The 22,100-nt window shown below is 36.3% G+C and overlaps 2 protein-coding genes across 2 annotated transcripts in view; one reads left to right on the forward strand and one right to left on the reverse strand.

Moving 5' to 3' along the window:
• The window catches only part of Indy (tricarboxylate transporter protein I'm not dead yet), a 31,017-nt gene extending 19,704 nt beyond the window's left edge, over positions 1 to 11,313 (forward strand). The window contains 2 exon segments of the mRNA XM_023165500.2: positions 6,868 to 7,248; positions 10,497 to 11,313. Coding sequence (XP_023021268.2) covers positions 6,868 to 7,248; positions 10,497 to 10,742 — 627 coding nt within the window. The 3' untranslated portion in view covers positions 10,743 to 11,313.
• Positions 11,314 to 18,826: 7,513 nt separating this feature from the next.
• On the reverse strand, positions 18,827 to 21,830 carry LOC111509699 (uncharacterized). The gene is made up of 4 exons (XM_023165492.2): positions 21,596 to 21,830; positions 20,939 to 21,536; positions 19,791 to 20,031; positions 18,827 to 19,235 (listed from the first exon to the last, which is right to left on the reverse strand). Exons 1-4 carry the CDS (start codon positions 21,737 to 21,739, stop codon positions 18,944 to 18,946), a joined length of 1,275 nt encoding a protein of 424 aa, XP_023021260.1. The 5' UTR covers positions 21,740 to 21,830; the 3' UTR covers positions 18,827 to 18,943.
• Positions 21,831 to 22,100: the final 270 nt, after the last annotated feature.

Below are 22,100 nucleotides of genomic sequence, written 5' to 3' on the forward strand. Positions count from 1 at the left end.
ACAAAAAAAAATGGAATCAGTACAAAGTATGGCCACCACGCTGGTTTATTACGGCCCTACATCTATCGTGCATCGACAAAATGAGATTGTCAATGTCTTGTTGAGGTACATTTGCCCATTCAACGATTAAAAGCTCTCTCAATTGAAACGTTGTGTGAATGTTCCCCATATGCGGAGTAATTCTTCGTTGAAGCATGTCCCACACATGCTCGATGGGATTCAGGTCCGGTGATTGTGCTGGCCATGGCAATACATCAACCCCTTCGTTGGTGAGCCAGTCAGTCACTAGACGCGCGACATGTGGACGAGCATTATCGTGCATCAGGTGGAAGTTTTCACCAACAGCATCAGCAAACGGACGGACGATAGGTAGAAGAATGGTGTCGAGGTACTGTCGAGCTGTGAGGGAGCGATTTGGAAAAGCGAGATCGGTTCTGCCGCCGATCATGATTCCGCCCCATAGCAATACTGTACCACCTCTGTATGTGTGGACTTCCTGGACGTGTCTCAAACGTTCATTATTTCCAGGTCGTCTCCAAAGTCTTACTCGACGAGAATCTGGATGAAATCCAAATCTGGATTCGTCTGTAAGCAAAACTGTGGCCCAATCATTTGCATCCCAGTTTTGATGTTCTTGATACCACTCTAATCTTCTACCGCGATTGCCTCTCGACAAAGGTGGACACCTAAGTGGCCTTCTGTTGTGGAGATCTGCTTCGTGCAGTCGATTTCTGACAGTATCACGACCAATGGTTACCTGGTGCGTCTGCTGCAACACGTTAACCAACTCAGGTGCTGTGATTGTCGGTTGTCTTCTTGCGGTTAAGATCAAAAATCGGTCTTGAACTGCAGTTGTAGCGCGTCCTCGCCCTGGATGTTGTTCGGCTGGACTGCCAGTTTCACGGAAACGCCGCCACAATCGACTGATAACACTTTGGGAGACCCCCAAACGAAGAGCTACATCATTTTGTCGCATGCCACCTTGAAGAAGCCCTACAGCTCTATTCATCTCAGCCAATGGTAAGTGATGGCGTTCCATGTTAAAGCACAATATTTCCAGTTTAATTGCTGAGCAAGAACTGCATAGAATGTACAAACTCGACACTTTCAGATTATTCATTTTAGCCGAAAACCTACAGTTTGTAAAAAACTTGATAAAAGATTAGTTACCGTTTTTGCAGGCTTTGTTCAACCCATAGAAATCTACAGGGTGGTCGAGTGTACCAATTTAATCGAAATTAAACGACCTCATGCATTTATTTTTATGATATTTAGTATGTTATAAAAATATCCCTAGACTTTTCCGATGTGTGTATGTTAAGATAATTGGTGTGAGTTTTTGCACTCCACTTTAGGTAATATACCATCGTTGCCGACGATCACTCTGTTGTATGTTATTACACGCCAGACTCTATACAGTTTTATGAGAATGGATAAAAGTATTTCCAGATCGTTTTGAGGCAGAACTAGGAATATGCCATTCTCTTCGGGAGATTTGAAAGGATCAACTGATCAAATCACTTATACAATAACTTTCTTAGCAACCTGCCGGTCAGGAGGTCGCTAAGAACGGTCTGTATCTGCAAATCAGGTTCAGCGTAATATCAATCTCATTGACTTATATTATCCGAAAAACAATTGGGGGAATGGCATTGACTCGTGTCACTTCACCATTCGATTGCAACATAAACAAATTAATGCTGATTTCATTCAATGAAAACAGTTTTGTTTCCTCGTAGCTGATATCATGTTATCTGTTGGTAATCGCGTCATTTGGGCCAATTACGAGATGAGACATTGACGCAGATGGAGTTAGTAATAGCGAATTAAAACTAAACAAATAATCGAGGCATTTAACAATTAATGTAGCAATTAATCAACCGCATAGAGTGGTGCAATCTAGATTGTTTGGCTTTTGGTCGGTATCTGTAAATCCAAGCATCAGTACAACAAAGTTTGTTTTCTTTTTAAATTTAAGAGAGCTTTACTTATTCCTCGTGAATAGTGAGTTATTTAGCTTCAAATAACTTGTGACAAAAAAAAGTTTTGACTTTCTTCTACATCTTTATACAAAAAAAGGTGGGAATCCTTCAAAAAAAGAATGGAAGCACTCAATATCTAGAAATTACCTCTATACAAAGATGCGTAGATCATGCAAAAATTAACTTTCACACACAAACTGGAAGAAAAGCCCTCCCGAAACAGCTACTTTTATATAAACAATGAATTACACGAAATAAAAACAGGCACTTTTGAAACAAATACTTTTATATGATGAAATTGGCCGATACTTGATGAAAATCCATAACTAACGTATTCAAAAAACACTTCATTAAGACATTTTCACTAAACGATTTTACAAAAACGCTACACGTGTTTTGCCATACAATGGATTCTTCAGTCGTGTTTTTACGTCTGAAGAAGCCTTTGTATGGCGAAACACGTGTTGCGTTTTTGTAAAACTGTTTAGTGAAAAACTAACAATGAAGTGATTTTTGAATACGTCAAATACTTCTATATGAATACTGAACCATACAAAAACACTTTTGTCCATTCAGTTGGTATTCCAAACATTCTTTATGGAATTGAATCAGATACCAACACTTACCTGAACTTGACACAACTTTCACAACCGAGTTTAATACATATTCCGCAGATAAAATTCTCCTTTCTCATTGCTTTTTCATTATATTGAGATTTTATCATAATTTTTATACACATAACTGTTATTTGATTTTATCATGTTACTATATTGAAAATTCATAATAATTTTTATAGACCTATTTAAATTTAATTTCATGTTTGTGTATTGTTATAACGAAACAAGTACTTGGGTACTTATCATTTACTGTTTTGTTCATTTCCTAATTATTTCAGAATGTATTTATATTTTGTATTCTGTACAGCTATCTGTTAAGTGAATAAAGTTACTATTATTACTGTCATCCTCACTAGTGGACGTCCGATGTTTCAGCATAAGACACGTGCCTTATTGCCTCTTCAGTACCAAATCTGATGTAATTGATAAATGGTATAATTCAGGCTAGGGGCACGAAAATCGCGACGGCCAAGCGAGGGTGTCCACGGGACTGCACGGTGCGATGACACTGTGCGCGGGCACAGTAGAAAGCTTATAAAGTCTTCTGTATCCGTAGAGTAGGGAGGGTGAGTGTAAGCCCACAGCACTTAGGCCACATGTGACCTATGTACATCCTCCCGAGGAGTTGTCCTCCTAGGTCATCGTCTATCCTGTCCTTTCCAGGAAGGTGGACAGGTCACTGAGAGACATCTCCTTTATATCGGCAGGTGTAGGCCAAGACTTGCCGAACACACACTCTCTTATTAACGATAACTCCGGGCACTCGCATAGGACATGCCTGACAGTTTCATCTTCCTGTTCACACATCCTGCATAGAGGTGTGTCCGAGGTTATACGCTGATGATGTATTTTGACGCACCCTGTACATTTCGACGCCATGTTTGTTTTCAATTATGTATTTTGGGATACCTTGTAACATTGAGGGATCGCACTTTGAAACAATACAGCCTCATTAATCTGTAATGTTTTTTAAAAATCTGATTCATTATTATTAATATATCACTTTCGCGCTTCCAATTTTCATCGAGTCGTTCACGATTGATTTCAAAACCGGCAACGCTACATTGCCCCATAAACAATGATTTATTGTACAACCGGCAACGCCGAACCTACCATGCATCGGCAGCGTATAACCTCGATACCATCTCCATCTCTCTTTGCCTCGATTACGTCATACGCGTCTCTCGCTCTTACACACACATACACATTTTTATATGAAATATTATTTATTTCCTAAATCTAAGTATATTTTCATATCTTCAACATGATAATCACGATTACATTCTAAGGAAATAAAAAAAAATGCTGTCAAGTATATAAAATGAGTCAATTTCGGTCCTGACAAAACTAACGCTATAAATACCCATCATTCGCAGTTACTTTCAATATTTTACGTTGGTGTAGAGGACAATGTCTACCACGCGGACGATCCAGGTTCGAATCTCGTAACTATAAACTTTTTTAATTGAAATCACGTGACAAGGGGGCCTGAGCGGTGATGCGGAGTCCCAAGGGGACCGAGGGCGGAGTACTAAGGAAGCTGATAGGTGAGGCGAAGTACCAAGGGGGCCGAGAGACGGAGTTCCACGCTTGAATCGCTACGATACTTATTCCATCCTGCGTCGATGACGTCACACGTTTCCCCCACTCCTGATTGAACCAAAAATTGCAAAAAGTTTAGCTCCATAATAAAATACATGGGATTTTGAGCCAGGAACAAGTTTGTTCATGTACTGATTTGAATTTCCCGCTGTATGCGCGATAGCTGATTGGTTGACTGAATGACAGTAAAAGTGGAGAAGTGGAGGTGGTTCGAAGTGGGCTTTGAAGGCTAAAGCTCAGTTTACACATAATGGACGTCTGGCAGAGACAAGGCGCTGACCTTTGCCCCTTCCGCGTGAAGTGGGCCTGACGTCCAAAAAGGTCCAGAATTAAGCTCCATAAGAAAATACATGGGATTTTGGGCTGGAATTCCTGTTGCTTAATTACTCACAACACTACTGTGATCACGAACAACCTAATCACACTAGTTTGTTCTCGTCGCTTTCGCGCCGCCGTTGCTCTCTTCCCGCTTGTGCATCGCTCCGCCCCGCCACCGCTCGTTTCGTGAGCATCACATATACTGTAGATATTGTATGCATCGTCGCCGTTCCGCCGTCGCTCGGCCGTCGCGATTTTCGTGCCCGCAGCCTCAGCGTTCATATAAAAATATTTGTTTCCAAAGTATTTTTTCTTTCGTCTAATTCAATGTTTATATGAAAGTAGTTGTTACGAGAGGGCTTTTTTACGGTTTGTGTCTGAAAGTTACTTCTTTGGATGAACTACACATCTCTGTATGGAGTTTGTTACGAATTCCTTCCTTCTTGTCTTTAGAAGATCCCCACATTTTTTGTATAACGATGAAGAAGTAGAAAGCCAAAACCTTTCTTTCCCGAAAATTTTATTAGTCATTTTGCTTTTTGGGCGGAAACAAATCCAAACAAATTGAGCTTTAAATAGTTTACTTGATCCAATTTTACACTTTGGTTTTCATTAGATTTCCTAACAGCTCAGGTCGTTGTTCTTCTGTATCTGTAGAGTAGGGAGGATGAGGGTAGACTCACAGCACTTACGCTACATGTGAACCATTGTACATCCTACCGAGAAGTTTTCCTCCTAGGTCATCGTCCATCCTGTCTTTTGCAGGAAGGTGAACAGGTCACTAGGAGACATCTCCTTTATATTGGCAGGAATAGGCCAAGACTCGCCGAACACACACTCTCTTTGGCAACCTTGAGGTGTCTTGCGGTGGCCTCTGCGAAGGTTTCGAAAGGTGCAGCGATATTACTGTCGTTGCGCGGCTTCTTCAACCTTCTTGGGGTTCCCTCCGTGGAGGTGCACAAGTGAGGGAGCTTTCCTGCAGGAGCAACCGGTTCCTTGCCTTTGTTCAAGGCGGAGCTCTTGGCGCCCGCCGCAGGAAGTGCCCCTGCTGTCCAGCCTCATTCCAAGCGGTGGATTAGGGTGGACATTTCTGTTCTTCCCCAGCCACCGCCTTAGATTGAGGTGAGCATTTCTGTCCAAACTAAGGAATGGTTTTTGTTTTTGTTGTTTCGTTCATGTGTATTCCCACGAGTAGCAAGGGAAGAGTTGGTCACCTTTGGCAGAGCCCCGCATTACCAGATGTAGGCTGATTACAATGAGGTTTCACCCAGTTCCCCAAGGGGATCGTTGGTGACTGCATATCACCCTGCGGCCATTCAGCTGTCGGCACGATTCCTTATACCTTAGCTTGGGTAGGCTTGTCCACTGTGGCTTTTGGGGAGTTTTAGTTCCCCTCCTCCTCCTTATTTCTGCCACTGACCAGGAGTCCTGCGACCCCCTCCATAAGGTCACATTGGCTGCCCGGACAGAACCCCCAGTCCCCTGGCCGTTCCCCTATCCGTCACATGGGGACGCGCCCGTAAGGTAACCCAACCCACGGGGTCGTTGTTCTTTGTATGTGTTCCTGAATAAATAACAGTTCATCCCCAGCCTTGATTGATTAACTCACTCGTCGTCTCGCTAGTAAATTATATTTTGTTTACTTTTTCGAAGAGATATCTTGATTGCAAAACTACACTGACGTCACGCTTCTTAATGGTGACCCAATTTGAACCCTGCCTTGCACTTTATTTCCATTCGTTCGAGGAAGTCCGAAGTTCTACTCGTTGATCTTTCAATTGTGTCTTTTGTTTATTTATTAGATACAAAGTACAGCTGGCATAATGCCCTCGTTAGTTTCGTCATACGCTGCATTCAATGTTCCATGTGTAGGTATTTTGTGTAAATTACGATTACATTTTTTCTTCGTAATATACCTGTTAATACTGACTCTCGATAAAATTCACTAAAAACCCATTGGTTTTTCCGGGTATTTGATCCGTGTATGTGATATTATCTCTAATTTCACCGACGTTTCGACAAAATCTCATTTGTCATTATCTAGGTGTGCTGTTACGTGTTCAGAAGTTAGTTGACCCTGCTCGACTCACTTCTTACTATACTGGTAAAATGGTATTCGTTACGTGTTCAGCGATAGAGTGTCCTTAAACGCTCTACTACCTAATACTTAAATGTTGTTGAGTTTTACCTGAGTTCTTCTTCTTCTTAGTTGACCTCATCTCCCCGTTAAGGTATCGAATGTTAAATCTGAAGTTTTCGCGGATAGGACTATGCTGTTATGGGCTTGGTATAACACTATTTTAAGAATACACATAGGTTTTGGTTTTGAATGCCCTCTCCATTTCTAGGTGAAAGACTCTACTGCCGCCCTGATCGTCGTCCTCATCCTCTTCGTATTTCCCTCCAAACCGGACTTCATCTACATGTTCAGCAAGGACGAAACCAAGAGGCCTAAGGTCGCCTCCCCGGCTCTCATCTCGTGGAAAATCGTCCAGCAGAAGATGCCATGGGGATTGATCTTCCTTCTAGGCGGAGGGTTTGCCATGGCAGAAGGCTCCAAAAGCAGCAAGATGAGTCACATGATCGCCGAACACTTGAGGGGGTTCACGTCGCTGAACAAATACTACGTCATGATGATCTCCGGTAGCATGGCAGCTTTACTAACCCAGTTCTCCAGCAACGTGGCTTGTGCGAATGTTATCCTGCCCGTCTTGGCTGAGATGTCGGTGGTGAGTATTTTTTGCAAACTCATCATCCAGCGGAGATATCTTCGAAATATATCAGAGAAAAACTGTTAATATTCAGTTAGCAAACTTTACAATGAATCATCTGTCTTTACAGCATGTAGAATTCAAAAATATAACTTTTCGTTACTCAACGAAATAATAATTTCATTATTTACCGTGTCTTCAAATCATAATGTTGTAACTGAGGACCATAATATGAGGTAATAATTACACGAGTTTTGGCCCAATTTTTCTCAAAGAATTCATATTGAACTAAAGCACTGTCGAGACAGCTCTGCGCTCGCGCTGCCCTCTATCTCAAAAACGATTCAACGTATGAAAAAATGTTTAAAAACAAAATTTGTAGAGAATTTAATTCTCTACAATATTGATAATGAATACAATTAGCATAAAACCCATTGGAAACGTGCAAAAAGTCGGTGTTTTTGACTTTTGACCCCAATTTTTGAAGTTGCGGTCGTCGAATCATATGTGAATTTTGAGAATACTTTTGTGATACCAAAATACAAAGTTTATACAAATTTACAGCTGGGTATAACCACTTTCCTAGGCAAACCCCTTAAAATGACTGGACTATTAGGTTTTTATTTATTATAGCTCTGTGTACACTCATCATGGCCAGACCATTAAGGCGTTGCCATGTTGCTTCTTAGCCATGTTTTCAGTTTTCTGAGGCTGCTAAAGGATCGCTCTACTGTACAGGTCGTGCATGGTAAAGTGATCAAAATTTTTAATGCTTTTTCCGTTACTGGAACGAAGGAATTTGTTTCTTTTGGGATATCAACAACTGTAAGATATGTTAGATTGAGTCTATCTACGATTGTTGCCAAAGTTCGATTTCATTCTTTATGTAAATCATAAAACTCACAACTTTGTTTCAGAGTTTCAGTTGTCATCTTTTGCATCTGCGCCGGATGTAATTTAGATAATGCAAATTATGGCGTGTTTTCTTCAGCAAAACGTTCTTCAAGGGAGGTGATAATTGAATCCAAGTATGGTATTACTAAAGACCTCTTTCAGTATTCTGAAGAGCTTTCTGTTGGATGATTGCTTCTATGACGTTGCCCCGTAATACGCGGCATTGATGTAATGTCCTCCTCCAGTCCGACTTTCTCCGCAACAGCAGTAGCTTCCTTTATAATTTCGTCTGTCACTTTCTCCGGATTTTCACGGTGGTCTTTAATTAAAAGTAAAATCCTTTTAACGTGTCCAAAGCTACAGATTGGAGTACGTTGACAACGGTTTCCATCAAAGCCGAGAATTTGGCTACCAACATAATCCCGAGAATGAAAGAAATTCTGGAAGTAGCCGCATGCAGTTGGAACGCACTTTTTCGAGTTGCACTATTTCCTTCCTGAGATAATGTTTGTAAGGCTTCCAGAATTGCTGGAAGATTTTCTTTAAAAACTCTGATGGTTTTGAGTTTCTCAATCCATCTCACTGATTCTCGAAAAATGTTTATAGTATCTTTGGTGGTTCCCATGGCAAATCTGATATACCTAGTTGGGATGATGATGGCGGCGATTTTAAAAACGGATGTCAAAATCTTAATGTTATTCTGAATATCTTAATACTTTCTACAATATACATTTATACAATATACATTTACGTTTTGTCATGCGATGCGGAATTTATTAATAGGTAAGGAAGTCAATTTCTCGCACTCTGAGCTACATTTGGCCCTTGAACAGAATTCAAACATATCGGTCTCTAATTCCGATTATCGTTATTATTACGAGATTTTCCATAACAGCTATCTTGTTGAATCTACATCTGTCAAATTAGTTGCCATTTATTCATTTCTGTTTTGCCACATCACCATCAACAACGCGTGCAAATAATAAAATCCAAGGCTGATTTCTCTCTAATCGATTATAATTCGTAATATTTTTATAATTCTCAATCCTGGAAGTAACGAATTTATCATCAGTTTTTGGTCAAATTCAATTATTGTATAATTTGGTATGATCAAATAGCCTCTCATAGTAAATTATGCAACGATTATGTAATGATGGTTATTAAGACACGAGCATTAACCGGGATACGAAACGAGCCGAAGCCGAGTTTTGTATGGTATATGCGAGTGTATTAATAACCATTACATGAGAGTTGCATACGCTATTTTTTCTAAACCCGATAAATAATGAAAAACTATAAATATTATATTTGTATTGAACACATTTACAGTAATTAACTCATATTTTTTTTTTTAAACACAAACTTAATGGTATTATCATGGATATATGAAAACTATAAAGATTTTAATTATATTTATATTGAATATAACAACTGTAATTAATCTGATCTTTTGAAAATGTTGGAGTCGATGGTATTCCTTCTATATCGCTGTTTTCAGACATTTTGATAATATAGGTAGGTAATATGAAAACTGATTTTGACAAATAAAGCAATTAGTTACTTAGGTTAGAATCTAGGACAAACAAAGTAACAGGATTCTTGATTGAAAAATTATGAGTTTCTATTGGTTGATCGATTGGTATCATTATGAAAAATCTGTATCATAATGGATATCATTATGAAACGGATTATGGACATGTAAGTGTATTGTTAGAGTACGGGTGTAGAAAAATTCATTTACCATCTTAAACGCGTAGATTTTGCTTGGTTTCTATGGCAGGAAAAATCAATGCTTTGTTGATATCTGTTGAGAACTGTCAGACGTTAATGAACATATCAAAGATTTGAATTGAAGGGGTTATATTTTTAGGAGTGATTAATTTTTGGGAAAGAAAGTTTTTGGCTTTCTACTACTCCATCTTGATACCAAAAAAGTTGAGGGAATCTTCCACAAAAAGGAAGGAAGTAATCAATTTGGAAATAAGTAACTCTAATACATGGATGTGTAGATCATGCAAAAAAGTAACTTTCAGGCACAAACTGATAGAAAGTCCTCCTGAAACAGCTACTTTCATATAAACATTGAATTACACGAAAGAAAAAAAATATTTCGAAACAAATACTTCTATATGAACACTGAATTATACAGAAGATACTTTTCTCTACTCAGTTTGTATTTCAAACATTCGTTGTGGAATAAAATCAGATATCATTCACATGAGTTCTACTTTGAATGAATGGTAACAAATTGCACTTACATGGAACACTGTCATCCTCACTGGTATACATCGATGTTTCGTCGTAAGACACTTGCCCTAAGGCTCTTCAGTACCAAATTGGATAACATTATAGAAAATTATTTTATGTTGCAGGACGCCAAAATCCATCCGATGTACCTCATGATGCCAGCTGCTTTATGTTGTTCTTACGCCTACTGCCTGCCAGTATCAACACCTCCGAATGCCATCGCTGCCGCTCCCTGCAATATGCCGACTGGCGAAATGGTCAAAGTCGGTCTAGGCATGACAGTCATCTCCTTGGTGGTTCTCTTTACGATATTCCCTTTTTACGGCGGCCTCATCTGGGACTTCGACGTTTTCCCGGAATGGGCGGTTTAAACAATAATTAGAAGAAGAAATAAACTCGTTCGAAGACGATATCTGATATTCAAATATCACGCCCGAGAATAACGATTACTTCGAGTCAACTACTGGAACTGCCACGAGAACAAAATCCTTCAACTAGTTTTTTATTAATATTTTTGTCACGATTGTGTGAAATAATTGATGATCAAAACAGTTGTTTCATTCCCATATATTACATGTAAGACAGGTCCCAAAACCGCTCCTTGGGGAACTTTATTCATCCATTTCAATAGTCACTGGTGAAATGAGCTCTAGTTCATTTATTTTTGTAAGCCATACAAACATGAAGCTCGCTTTAGTATATTTCTCTCATTCTCAAAAATATCACAGGAGTGAATCGTATGAAAATATAAAATTCCTACTATATTCATATTTCCCTTCGCGGTATTATTCAGTTTGAGTTTCTCCCAATGACTTTTATCACGATTTGATTTAGTCGAATGAATAGAAAATTTGAATATTTATTAAAATGTGAATGTTTAGTATTGTTATATAAGGACAATGTATTTTTCAAAAAAATATGTGAATAAAAGTGTTCAAGATACCATATTGTTATTATTTTATTACTTTACCAGAGTAGACTTTGGAAGTTTATGAAACTCATTAAACAAATAATTCTCAGAAACACAAGAGAGATGATACACGAGATTTTTTTGATATTCTACCAACTTCACTTCCATCAAAATTATCAAAAACTTTTTGTTACGAGTTATGAACCCGAGTTCGCTGACCGAGCATCACTCAGGGATAGAGTTACATCCGCTGTTCCAGACGTGACTACATGCTAAGTCCTTCAAAACCGAACTTATAAATTATTGTTAATCGTTGTATTTGTTCAAAATAAAGTATTTTCGTATATCGCATATGTAACGCGTAACGGCGCCAGTCTATCTGGCTTTCTATTCTCTCATGCATACAGCAGTGGCAGGCACGCTCCCTCTCTCTCGTCGGACAAGACGTTTCTGTCACCTTGTCGCATGACTCAGTGTTAAATGTGCGATAGATTATTAACGCTTTTGAAAGTGATTATGAAAAATTTGATGAAACAAGCAGATGATCCTCGGAATATTACAGAATCTCCTAACGAAAGTGAATTATGACTTTGGAATTTATGGATGTTTAGGAAGACAAAAGAAGAAGACAAAAACCTGAATGAAATGTGCAGCATACAATGCTCGGACTGCAACAAATTCTATGTCGGCCAAACCAAGAAAAAACTGATCCAAAGGAACAACGAGCACAAAAAAGCATACATAAACACAATAACATATAAATCAAACCTCGCACCACGAGGCAGGTTAAGCTACCTGCATAACATCAGAGTCCAGTATTGGATATACAGGGTGTAACATAAGTACGTTAAAATATTCAAATGACGCATTCCTGAGACAATTTTAAGAAAAAAAGTCTATATGAACTTGTGTCCGAACATGCTTCGTTTCGGTGATACTGGGTGTTGAAATTGAATTTTTTTTGTTCGCTTTTAGAAAACAACTCTTGCAAAAAATAAGTTATTTGCACGAAATTTGGTACGCGGGGTTTTTTGACGTGGAAAATCATAATTTCGTATTAATTTTCATGTAACATCTAGAGGGCACTGCGTACGCTGTCATTATTTATTTCAAATTGCTCTAACTTTTTTGACAGTAAACTTTTGGTACTTTTCATGAAAAAACCTAATTCTCACACCTTTTCCAAGTAGAAAAGGTACACCTCCTCAACAACGCTGGAGGTGATCGTTTTCGAGAAAAAACCCGTGCAAATAACTTATTTTTGTATATGATATACCGTACTGATGACAGGTAATGAGCTAGAAACACGCTAGAAACAGTTTGCTTTCTATTTTTTGAATGCTTCCTCCAAGAATTCTACCGCTTTCGATTATATCAAATTCATTAAACAAATTATCATATTGTAACGAATCTAAAGCCGCCTCTAACCGATTTGCCGGTCAGCGAACAAACACATGACATCACCGCAGAAGGAATGCAGTCGGCAACCGCCGGTAAAACTCTAGTTGAATATCGAACCGACTACAGATTTCTAGAAAGAACCGTTACACTATATAAGTCCGGCTTCCCGACCCAAGAGGGAGTTCAGAAAGTGAATTAAGCAGTTAAACAAGGAATTCAAATAGTGGAAATAAATTGAGCGTTAGTTGGTAAGTGTTGTAAATAAATTACTTTGTGATTAGTGAAACATTATTGGAAATAAATTTGTTTAAGACAGTTGATTCTTTAAATTGTTACAATAAATATCGAATACTGGACCTGGATGTCACGCAGGTAGCTAAAGCTGTCACGCAGGTACCTGAAGGAGCAAGAGCTCCATATGGGAGTCCGCTCTATCTGGGGCCTATTAATTTTTTAAATTGGTAAAAATGTTATAGAATAGTTGGTCACTACTATTTTATCCTAAAGCTATTCGATTTAATGAAAAGTTAATTCGAAATATACCTTGATTATTTGATAATTCTCACATAACCATTGAAAAAAAATGTACAGGGAAATTTTCTTGGGGCATTAATTGTCCAATTAATGTGTGAAGAAATCAAACTTCGAGTTTTGGCCATGAACTTTATTGTCGAATGCAAGAAATAATATATATTCAAAACGAAACTTTATTTTGATAAATTAAAATAAAATACTAATTCCTTATATGAGAAGTCCGTGGTCCTTGTCTTAACATTTATACAGATAATATGGAAGAATATTTACAATCAAATAATTAATATTTTGCGAATAAAAACTGAACAACATTCGTCAAAATAAACTGAGCTTTATCTTCTAAACAGCCCAGAAAGAAGTAAGCTCAAAATTTTCAATCATTTGGGTGACAATCAAGGTTCTGAAGAAAATACATTTATGATTTGATAAAACAGTAACTTGTGAAACTTTGCAACAGTGATAACAATATAACAACTTCACCTGGTACATGACTGAGAGCACATTACTCAGCCATGACAGTGAGACATTGGGAGGCTTAAAAAGGTCATTCTGTATTTCATATAAGTGAAACTCACCAATATTGAGATTGTGACTATCAATTATCTATTTTGGAGTGGCTGTACACAGGGAGTTTTGTTGTAGAACAGAAAATTTCAACTGTATTCGGATTTGTATCTCAAAATTTCAATTCTAAATTTCAAATTTTGACTAGATTTCTTTCTGGTAATTTCTGCTTTAAATTTTCAACTCTGACTTTTGTTTAGAAATTCTGAATTTGAACTGGCTACTTCTACTTTGCTTCGACTGCTTTTCCGAAAACCCTCGACTCAAACAGGAAATATAGTTTTTGAACTGAAAATTTCAACTTTAATTTCGGATTTATGATGCACTGTTTGGAACCTTCGGTGTAGTAATGAATATTACTGGAGTTTTTTCCCCAACACCAAATCGTTATTTTTAACACCTCGACACGTGTTTCGATCACCAAGTGATCATCTTCAAAGAGGAAGATTAAACTGTGTTGGGAAAAAACTCCAGTAATATTAATTTCGGATTTTGAATCTGTATCTCCCAATTTCCATTATTAATTTCGCATTCTCACTTTGGTCTGGAATGCAAACATTAACTAGTTTTAAACCAGGAACTTCGCCATTGAAATGGAAATTTCAAATTCTAATTTTTTATTTAAGAATCTCGAACTGGAAATTCAAATATTTCTAACGTCTTTCTCTTGAAATCCGGCTCCAACTACGAAAGTTCTTATTTCAACTCGCAATTTTTACTTCAAGAGTTCGAATTCTGATTTTTAACGCCAATTTCTGAAATTACACTTCCATTCATCTGTTTTTGGGAGTGATGGAATTGAACTGGGAATTTTCTCTAGAAATAGGAAATTACTTTATCTTAGAATTTCGATTTCTAACTAGACATTCCAATTTGTTCAGATATTTGTTCAAATAGAAATCAAGAAAACTTGAGGAATCATAGCTTTTATACCACAATTTACACAGGTTGTCTAGAATTTCGACCCTGTACTACGATTTTTGTTAGGTTAGGTCAGAGTAGGTAAGTTAAAATCGTATTTCTGAAATTTTGGGTTCAATTCCGTGTTAAAGTCAGAATTGCCCATAAGAGACAAATTTTCTTATCAAAACACAAAACTAATGAAGAACTGAATACATATTCTTTTAAAGACTTTTTTGTGGAAGATCAATACTTCCTACTTTCTTTCAGGTATACAGTGTCATCCCCAAAGTATGCACCATACTTATTTATTAAAGGTTTTTCAACAAAAAGTTATTCTTGATAAAAGTAAAAGTAAAAGACACGTAATATATGAGGAACCTTCAAATATTTTATTTTGAGACAAGAGTACAGTACTCTTATTTTGAAAAATCTCGGGAAATGTTATTTAGAAAAGTTGTTTAGCATTAAAAAATACATCTAGATTTGAAGTCAAGTTTTATTTTTTCACCCATTTTTTTAAAATGAGGCCTACAAAAAATGAAAATTTACTAAAACGATAAAGAGACAACATCCTGTATATGACGGTTTATTTTAAAAGCCTGCAATATTACAAATCACACACCTATGGTGTTAAAAACGGTCAATTTTTTTTAAATATGAAATCATTTTCAAAGTTTTCGGTGCAAAGTTATTTTTATTTTTTATTAACACCGAAATTTACCCAAAATTGTGCAGTATTATAACAAGAACTCATTATTCAATGATATCAAATCACAAAACATTAAAATAAAATAGGTATTTTGAAATAAACTCATTGATTTTCTGGAGATTATTTTGGAGAATTATTTTGGACAAGATAATCTCCAGAAAATCAATGAGTTTGTTCCGAAATACCTATTTTATTTTGATGTTTTGTGATTTGATATTATTGAATATTAAGTTCTTGTTACAATACAGTATAATTTTGAGTAATTGTTGGTGTTAACAAAAAATGAAGATAACTTTGCACCATAAACTTTCAAAATTATTTTACTCTTCAAAAAATTTACCGTGGTTAACACCATAGTTGTGTAATTCGTAATATTACAGGCTTTCAAAATAAACTGTCGTTTACAGGATGTTGTCTATTTATCGTTTCAGCAAATTTTAATTTTTTGTAGTCCTATTTATAAAAAATGAGTAAAAAAATAATACTTTGCTTGGATGGCCATGACTTCAAATCTAGATGTATTTTTTGATGCTCAACAACTTTTTCAAATAACATTTCCCGATATTTTTCAAAATAAGAGTACTTTAGTCTTGTCTCGAAATAAAATATTTGAGTTCAGTTTTAGGAAATGCACAAACTTTCATCAAGAGTAAAATTTTGTTGAAAAATCCATAATAAATGAGTTTCCCATATAGTGCATACTTTGGGGATGAAACTATATAACCTTCCACAATCTGAAAAATAAACAAAGCTTAATCAATCGATATTGCGTAATATAAATCAATGAAGAGCCCAATTAGTCAGTAACTTGTATTCATACATTTTGCCTACAAATCGAAAAAAAAATTAATATTTATACTTAGCTTTCTTTAGATGTCAACGTTTCAGAAAACAACCTTATTCCATTTTCAAAGTCTGAAAATCACTATAAAGCTTTCACCTCCAATTGTGCTAATCCTTTTGACATTTGTCATAACCATCCCAGAGATGATGGTAAATAGTACAGATCTATTAAACAAAACTAAGGATTGGTTCAATAAAAATAAACTTATACTAAATGAATCGAAGACACATATTATTTTGTTTAGAACAAACTAAGACAACATTGATTATCCAGTTAGGGTGGACCTTCAAAACTCTTCTTTTGAACTGTCCCACAACACCAAACTTTTAGGAATCCACATCAACGAGAACATGAATTGGTATTCTCATATTGGTAGCCTCGCAAACAAAGTAAGCGGAATATCGTATGGAATTAGAGTTACATCAAAATATCTGGACAACGAGGCTACAAAAACAATATACACGGCTAACTTTTCAATCGGTTTGTCAATACGGAATTATTTTTTGGGGTAGCAATCAAAATATCAAAAAAATATTCATAGTTCAAAAAAGAATAATAAGAGGAATCAACAACTAAAATTATAACCAAACTTGCAGAACAGTATTCAAATTCATTAAATTCGGCAAAGTAATGACATCAAACTCCCACTGCCTACCACGTCTCTTGTATATGACTCTTTTATCTACAAAGGTGGCAAAATATATAATCACTTACCACTTGCAATAAAAACCATTGGATCCTTCTATAAATTCAAAAGAGCAGTAAAAAATCTATTATTAGACAGAGCCTATTACAGTCTGAATGAATACTTTAGTGAAACACTAGAATAATCCTTATTTAATTTCCATATGTCGCATAGTGTTGCTCATCTTTTATTATGTATAGTTGTGTAGATTTATATAGTATTAAGTGTGACATGTTACCTTTTATTAACAAGTTTAATTGTTGTTGACATATTTTCTCTGGTATCAGTGCTATGTATATTTTATATTTTTTTTTTATTTTTTAACTTTGTAACCATGATGTTATTCATGAACAATAAAGTATTTTCTCTCTCTCTCTCTCATATAATGACAATCTACGCGATTTATATCCGTGTTAGGAATCACACGTTAAAAGGTAAGACCTCGTTAGTCCTTAGCTCGCACAAGTTTCTCAACTTCTGAGAGTTGTCGTTCGTATGGGGGCGACAGTTGATTAACGGAAAAACAGACTTTTTTTTTAAACAGAATGCCTAATGTTCATTTATAAAAATTCACACCTCCTCACTGAGAATATACCTGCTCATAAGTATCCCACTAGAACAAATGATTATATGTATCCCCTTCATAGACTAACAGTAACTAATATTACTGGAGTTTTTTCCCAACACCAAATCGTTATTTTTAACACCTCAACACGTGTTTCGATCACCAAGTGATCATCTTCAAAGAGGAAGATTAAAACTAGAAACTAATGCGACCTAACCCTATTTATGCTATATAGGTATCCCATACAGGTAAACCAACCTAAATTAATTTTACAAATTTTGCCTTATCTATTATTTTACAATATATGTTTATATAAAACAATTTTCAGCTATATAAAAATTAATTTCACAATATTGCCTATCCTATATTGCCAAAAATTAATTTTTATATAGCTGAAAATTGTTTTATATAAACATATATTGTAAAATAAAAGATAAGACAAAATTGTAAAATTAATTTAGGTTGGTATACCTGTATGGTTGGTACGTCTGGATGGTTTACCTGTATGGGATACCTATATATCATAAATAGGGTTAGCTCGCATTAGTTTCTAGTTTCAATCTTCCTCTCTGAAGATGATCACTTGGTGATCGAAACACGTGTCGAGGTGTTAAAAATAACAATTTGGTGTTGGGGAAAAAACTCCAGTAATATTCATTACTACACCAAAGGTTCCAAACAGTGCATCATAAGTAGCAGTAACTAAAAAAAGCGCCCACTAAATGTCAATTAAACTTTTCAACCATCCTCCTAACAGAATAAAACGAACAAAGAAAATTGAAGTCTTCAAAAGAGAACTGAAAATACTTCTCATAGACTTAGAGCCCTATGATTTGAACGCATATCTCACTGGAACATTCATTTAAAAATATTTATATCAAACAAAATCTGAACCTCCTTGTTTGACGCCATTTCATTCTATGTTACCGACAATAAAAGTTTGTGATCTACTCTGAAATAAAGCTGTTCATTATTATTATTAATGAAATGTCCAGATGCCACACACGACTGTCTACATGAACAAACATACTGGATGTTTTTTGAGAATTCAGTTAAGGTTCATATTTCCTTTTCCAACTTCTTTTCTTTGTAATGGAAACCCAGATGATATCAAAGTTTTCTTGAATTATCTGAACTCAAGAGAACCACAGATAAAATTTACTTTAGAAAGGGGAGTTCATAATCAACTTTATTTTCTCGATTTTATGATCAAAAAATCGTTTATTGTGGAAGGTTATATACCCAAAAAACAGTAGAAAAGCTAACTACAGTTTTCATGCAGTATGGCCTCTACATTAATGAAGCTTCAACTCCCATTCTGGTGTAAATTTTCACTAAACTACGGGAAAAATCATAAACTCTATTAATGAAAACAGCAATATACAAAAAGCTACATATCAAACGCCCACACCCCCACCGAGGCAACTCTCAAACCTCACAGCGCCATCTGCAATCCCTCACCCGACGCCATCGTCCTGCCTCTGCGAATGAGCGCTTTTCTCATGCCTCCTGAGGTGACTGCTCTGCGTGTACCTTCTCGAGCAGAACTTGCACTGGTGCGGCTTCTTGCCGCTGTGTATGATCAAGTGACCTTTGAGGTGTTCGCTCCTGACGAAAGCCTTACCACATACGGCGCACTTGTGCGGTTTCTCGCCAGAGTGCTGCTTTATGTGGACGTTGAGGTGGGAACTGGTGACGAAACGTTTGTCGCACTGATAGCAGCCGTAAGGGCGCTCGTTCTTATGGAACCTAAAAAAAGTTTGTTGGTAGTACCATTACTAATGGTAGGGTTGATGAAGGTGGAAGTAGGGTTTGTATGGGATTGATATTTGTGGTAATAGGAATTATATACTTGTGATAGTATTGAATATTCTTTTTGAAAAATGACAATTGAAATTTGTTGTCACAAATAGAAGTGCTGTGAAACATAGGAAGTTTTAATTCTCATTTTTCATGATGATCATCTGCCAAATCATCTAAAGTTTAGATGATTTGATTTATAGCCATTCATAGATTCATACCTGACCTTTTCAGGTAGATTCTTCATTTGGGTAGACGAGTATGTACTAGGTTAGAGTATAAAATGGTTGTAATTTAGAAGTAACTCCCAGTTTGAGCCTGAAGAAGCTATTGTATAGCGAAACACGTGTCGCGGTTTTTGTAAAACCCTTTATAGTGAAAATCATACAATAAACTGTATTGATTAGTTTTTAAATATGGATTTTCATCAAGTATCGACCAGTTATATTCAATTAAAAACTCAAATCTATCTTTTTATTGATGGAAAACTACTTTGATACTTACCTCATGTGGGTGCTCAGGTTTCCGGCGTTTTTGAATCCTTTTCCGCATACAGTGCACACAAAGGGCTTCTCTCCACTATGAGTTCGTGAATGATTCACTAGCGTGCTTGATTGTCCAAAAGATTTTCCGCACACCACACACGTATGTGGCCGCTCTCCCGTATGAGTCCTCAGATGAGCCTTCAGAGAAGCATACTGGATGAAGCGCTTCTTGCAGATCAAACACTGGTGGGGACGCTCTCCTAATGTTCCACAAAAAAAGAGAATTATCAATGATTTTTCAGCCATAACTAAATCTAACATGAAGTCTATAGATAGTGAATATAAAGTATCCAATTGAAGACATGAATCAGTTGTTCATAACTATGCTACATGAAAGAAACATTCATTAACTATTCCAAAACATAACGTAGCCTCGAGATATTAAAGATTTGCGTATCATACCATTTGAAAAATGAATAAAGGAGCTATTAACTAATAAAGGATATTATAGCGTAGAAGAATCTTTAGAAAGGGATACACCGTTATGATGATTATTGCTGTCACTGTATTTCTTTCAACTTACACCAATATTCATTTATTCTTCCTTGAATATATTAATCCTACTATAATTTGCACCAATGCTACCTTGAATAAATCAGACCTATCAAATTCAGGCATGAACATAGCAATACTACTACAAAAATTATCAATCCTACCAACACGATTCTCATTACTAACTTGAGGATTTGAATCACACCGAAATGTTAATTGATTTTTCTATAATTATACAAACCCAATCCCAACAAACTGTTATAAATATACCAATACACCACTACCACCATTATCAATCCTACTAACACACTCATCAATCCTACTAAGTACCACAAATATCAAACCTACAAAACCAATTACTACTCCTATATGAATCATACTACAATATCTACTCATTCTTCCTGGAATATATTTATCCCACTATAAATTACACCCATCCTACCTTGAATAAAACAATCCTACCAAATTCTGAATTAAACATACCAATCCTACCGCCACAATTACCAATCCTACTGCCACAATTACCAAATCTACTGTGAAAAAAACTGAAGCAAACTAAAAAAGTATTCAATCCTACTGTTATCATTTGCACCATCTACCACTACCACTCCTAACCTGTATGAATCCTCTGATGGATCAGAACATGCTCTGCCTTGGAGAATTTTTTATCACACACATTGCAAGAGAAAGGTCTTTCTCCAGAGTGGACACGATGATGATTGGTCAAGTTACTCCTGCAGCTCAAGATTTTTCCACAGATGTCACACTGGTACATAGGTTTCTTCTTCTTTTTGGGTTTATTTTCCTCGTCATCTCCATTTAACTTCTCGCTCTCTCCATCCCTACTCTCCGATTCTTCATCAGAAGAGTCAGAGTCGGTTACGAAGGTTAAATCGTCAGGTTTTATTTCGAGAACTTCGGATTTCGATTCTGGAGGTTTAATAACAGGTTGCTCTACTTTTTCAACAACAATTTCTTCAGTTATGAAGTGATATGTTTGAGGGCCTACTTCTACTTCTTCTACGTTGGTGTTTACCATCAGAACTGAATAAACATCTTGCGCTTTCTTCGCTTCCTCCTCTCGCTTCATCTCCAGGGCCTTACGTAGTTTGAAATCGTTTTCTATGACGGTCACTTTGAAATTGTAAAAGTTCAGGAGTTTCTTTAAGCAAGTCGAGCATATCTTTTCCGGTAGTCCATCATCTTTACTGACCTAGAATTAAAAATAAAATCATTATACCGAATTTCTACTCAAAAAAAAGAGGACATTACCTGGATAGAAATGCAAGATCTTAGAATAGAAGCGAACTCTGAAGAAGTAGGTTTATGTTGGTCAAATAAGTTTTTCTCGCCCTCTTTTTTTAGACAAGTTCGACACATTAATTCAGAGAGTTCTAGTCTCTCTTCTTGGTCCATAATTTTCTTGTTTATGGTAAAAGTTTACTGTTTATTCATCTCAGCAAATTACTATATGTGAGGTTACGTTATTTTCAGTCAACAAGGTGTGTTCGTTTGAAAACACCAAAAAATGAATTTTGGTCTGTGATCTCTTCTGACATAGGTACTTGAAATGAAAATTTCAATTGGCGAACAAAAACAATAGAATTTACTCCATTCACTCGAAACCTTCATTGTAATTCAATGTGGAAACATATTGTCATTGATTGTCTACTTATTACAGCATTTACTAAATGGAAAAAATATAAAAATATATATAAATATATATAATATATATAAAATATAAATATATATTTTTTTATTGTAAGTATTTATCCAA

The sequence above is a fragment of the Leptinotarsa decemlineata genome, unplaced genomic scaffold, assembly GCF_025532065.1.
Source record: "Leptinotarsa decemlineata unplaced genomic scaffold, Ldec_3_MD MMD2_tig00000251_RagTag_RagTag, whole genome shotgun sequence".
Classification (NCBI taxonomy): domain Eukaryota; kingdom Metazoa; phylum Arthropoda; class Insecta; order Coleoptera; family Chrysomelidae; genus Leptinotarsa; species Leptinotarsa decemlineata.

Excerpts from the sequence above, each read along its gene's own strand:
- LOC111509699 (XM_023165492.2), bottom strand. The coding sequence starts at position 21,739 with ATGGACCAAGAAGAGAGACTAGAACTCTCTGAATTAATGTGTCGAACT. Across the intron at positions 20,032-20,938 it reads CCATCAGAGGATTCATACAG|GAGAGCGTCCCCACCAGTGT; the intron begins GTTAGGAGTGGT and ends GTGGAACATTAG. Across the intron at positions 19,236-19,790 it reads AACCTGAGCACCCACATGAG|GTTCCATAAGAACGAGCGCC; the intron begins GTAAGTATCAAA and ends AACTTTTTTTAG.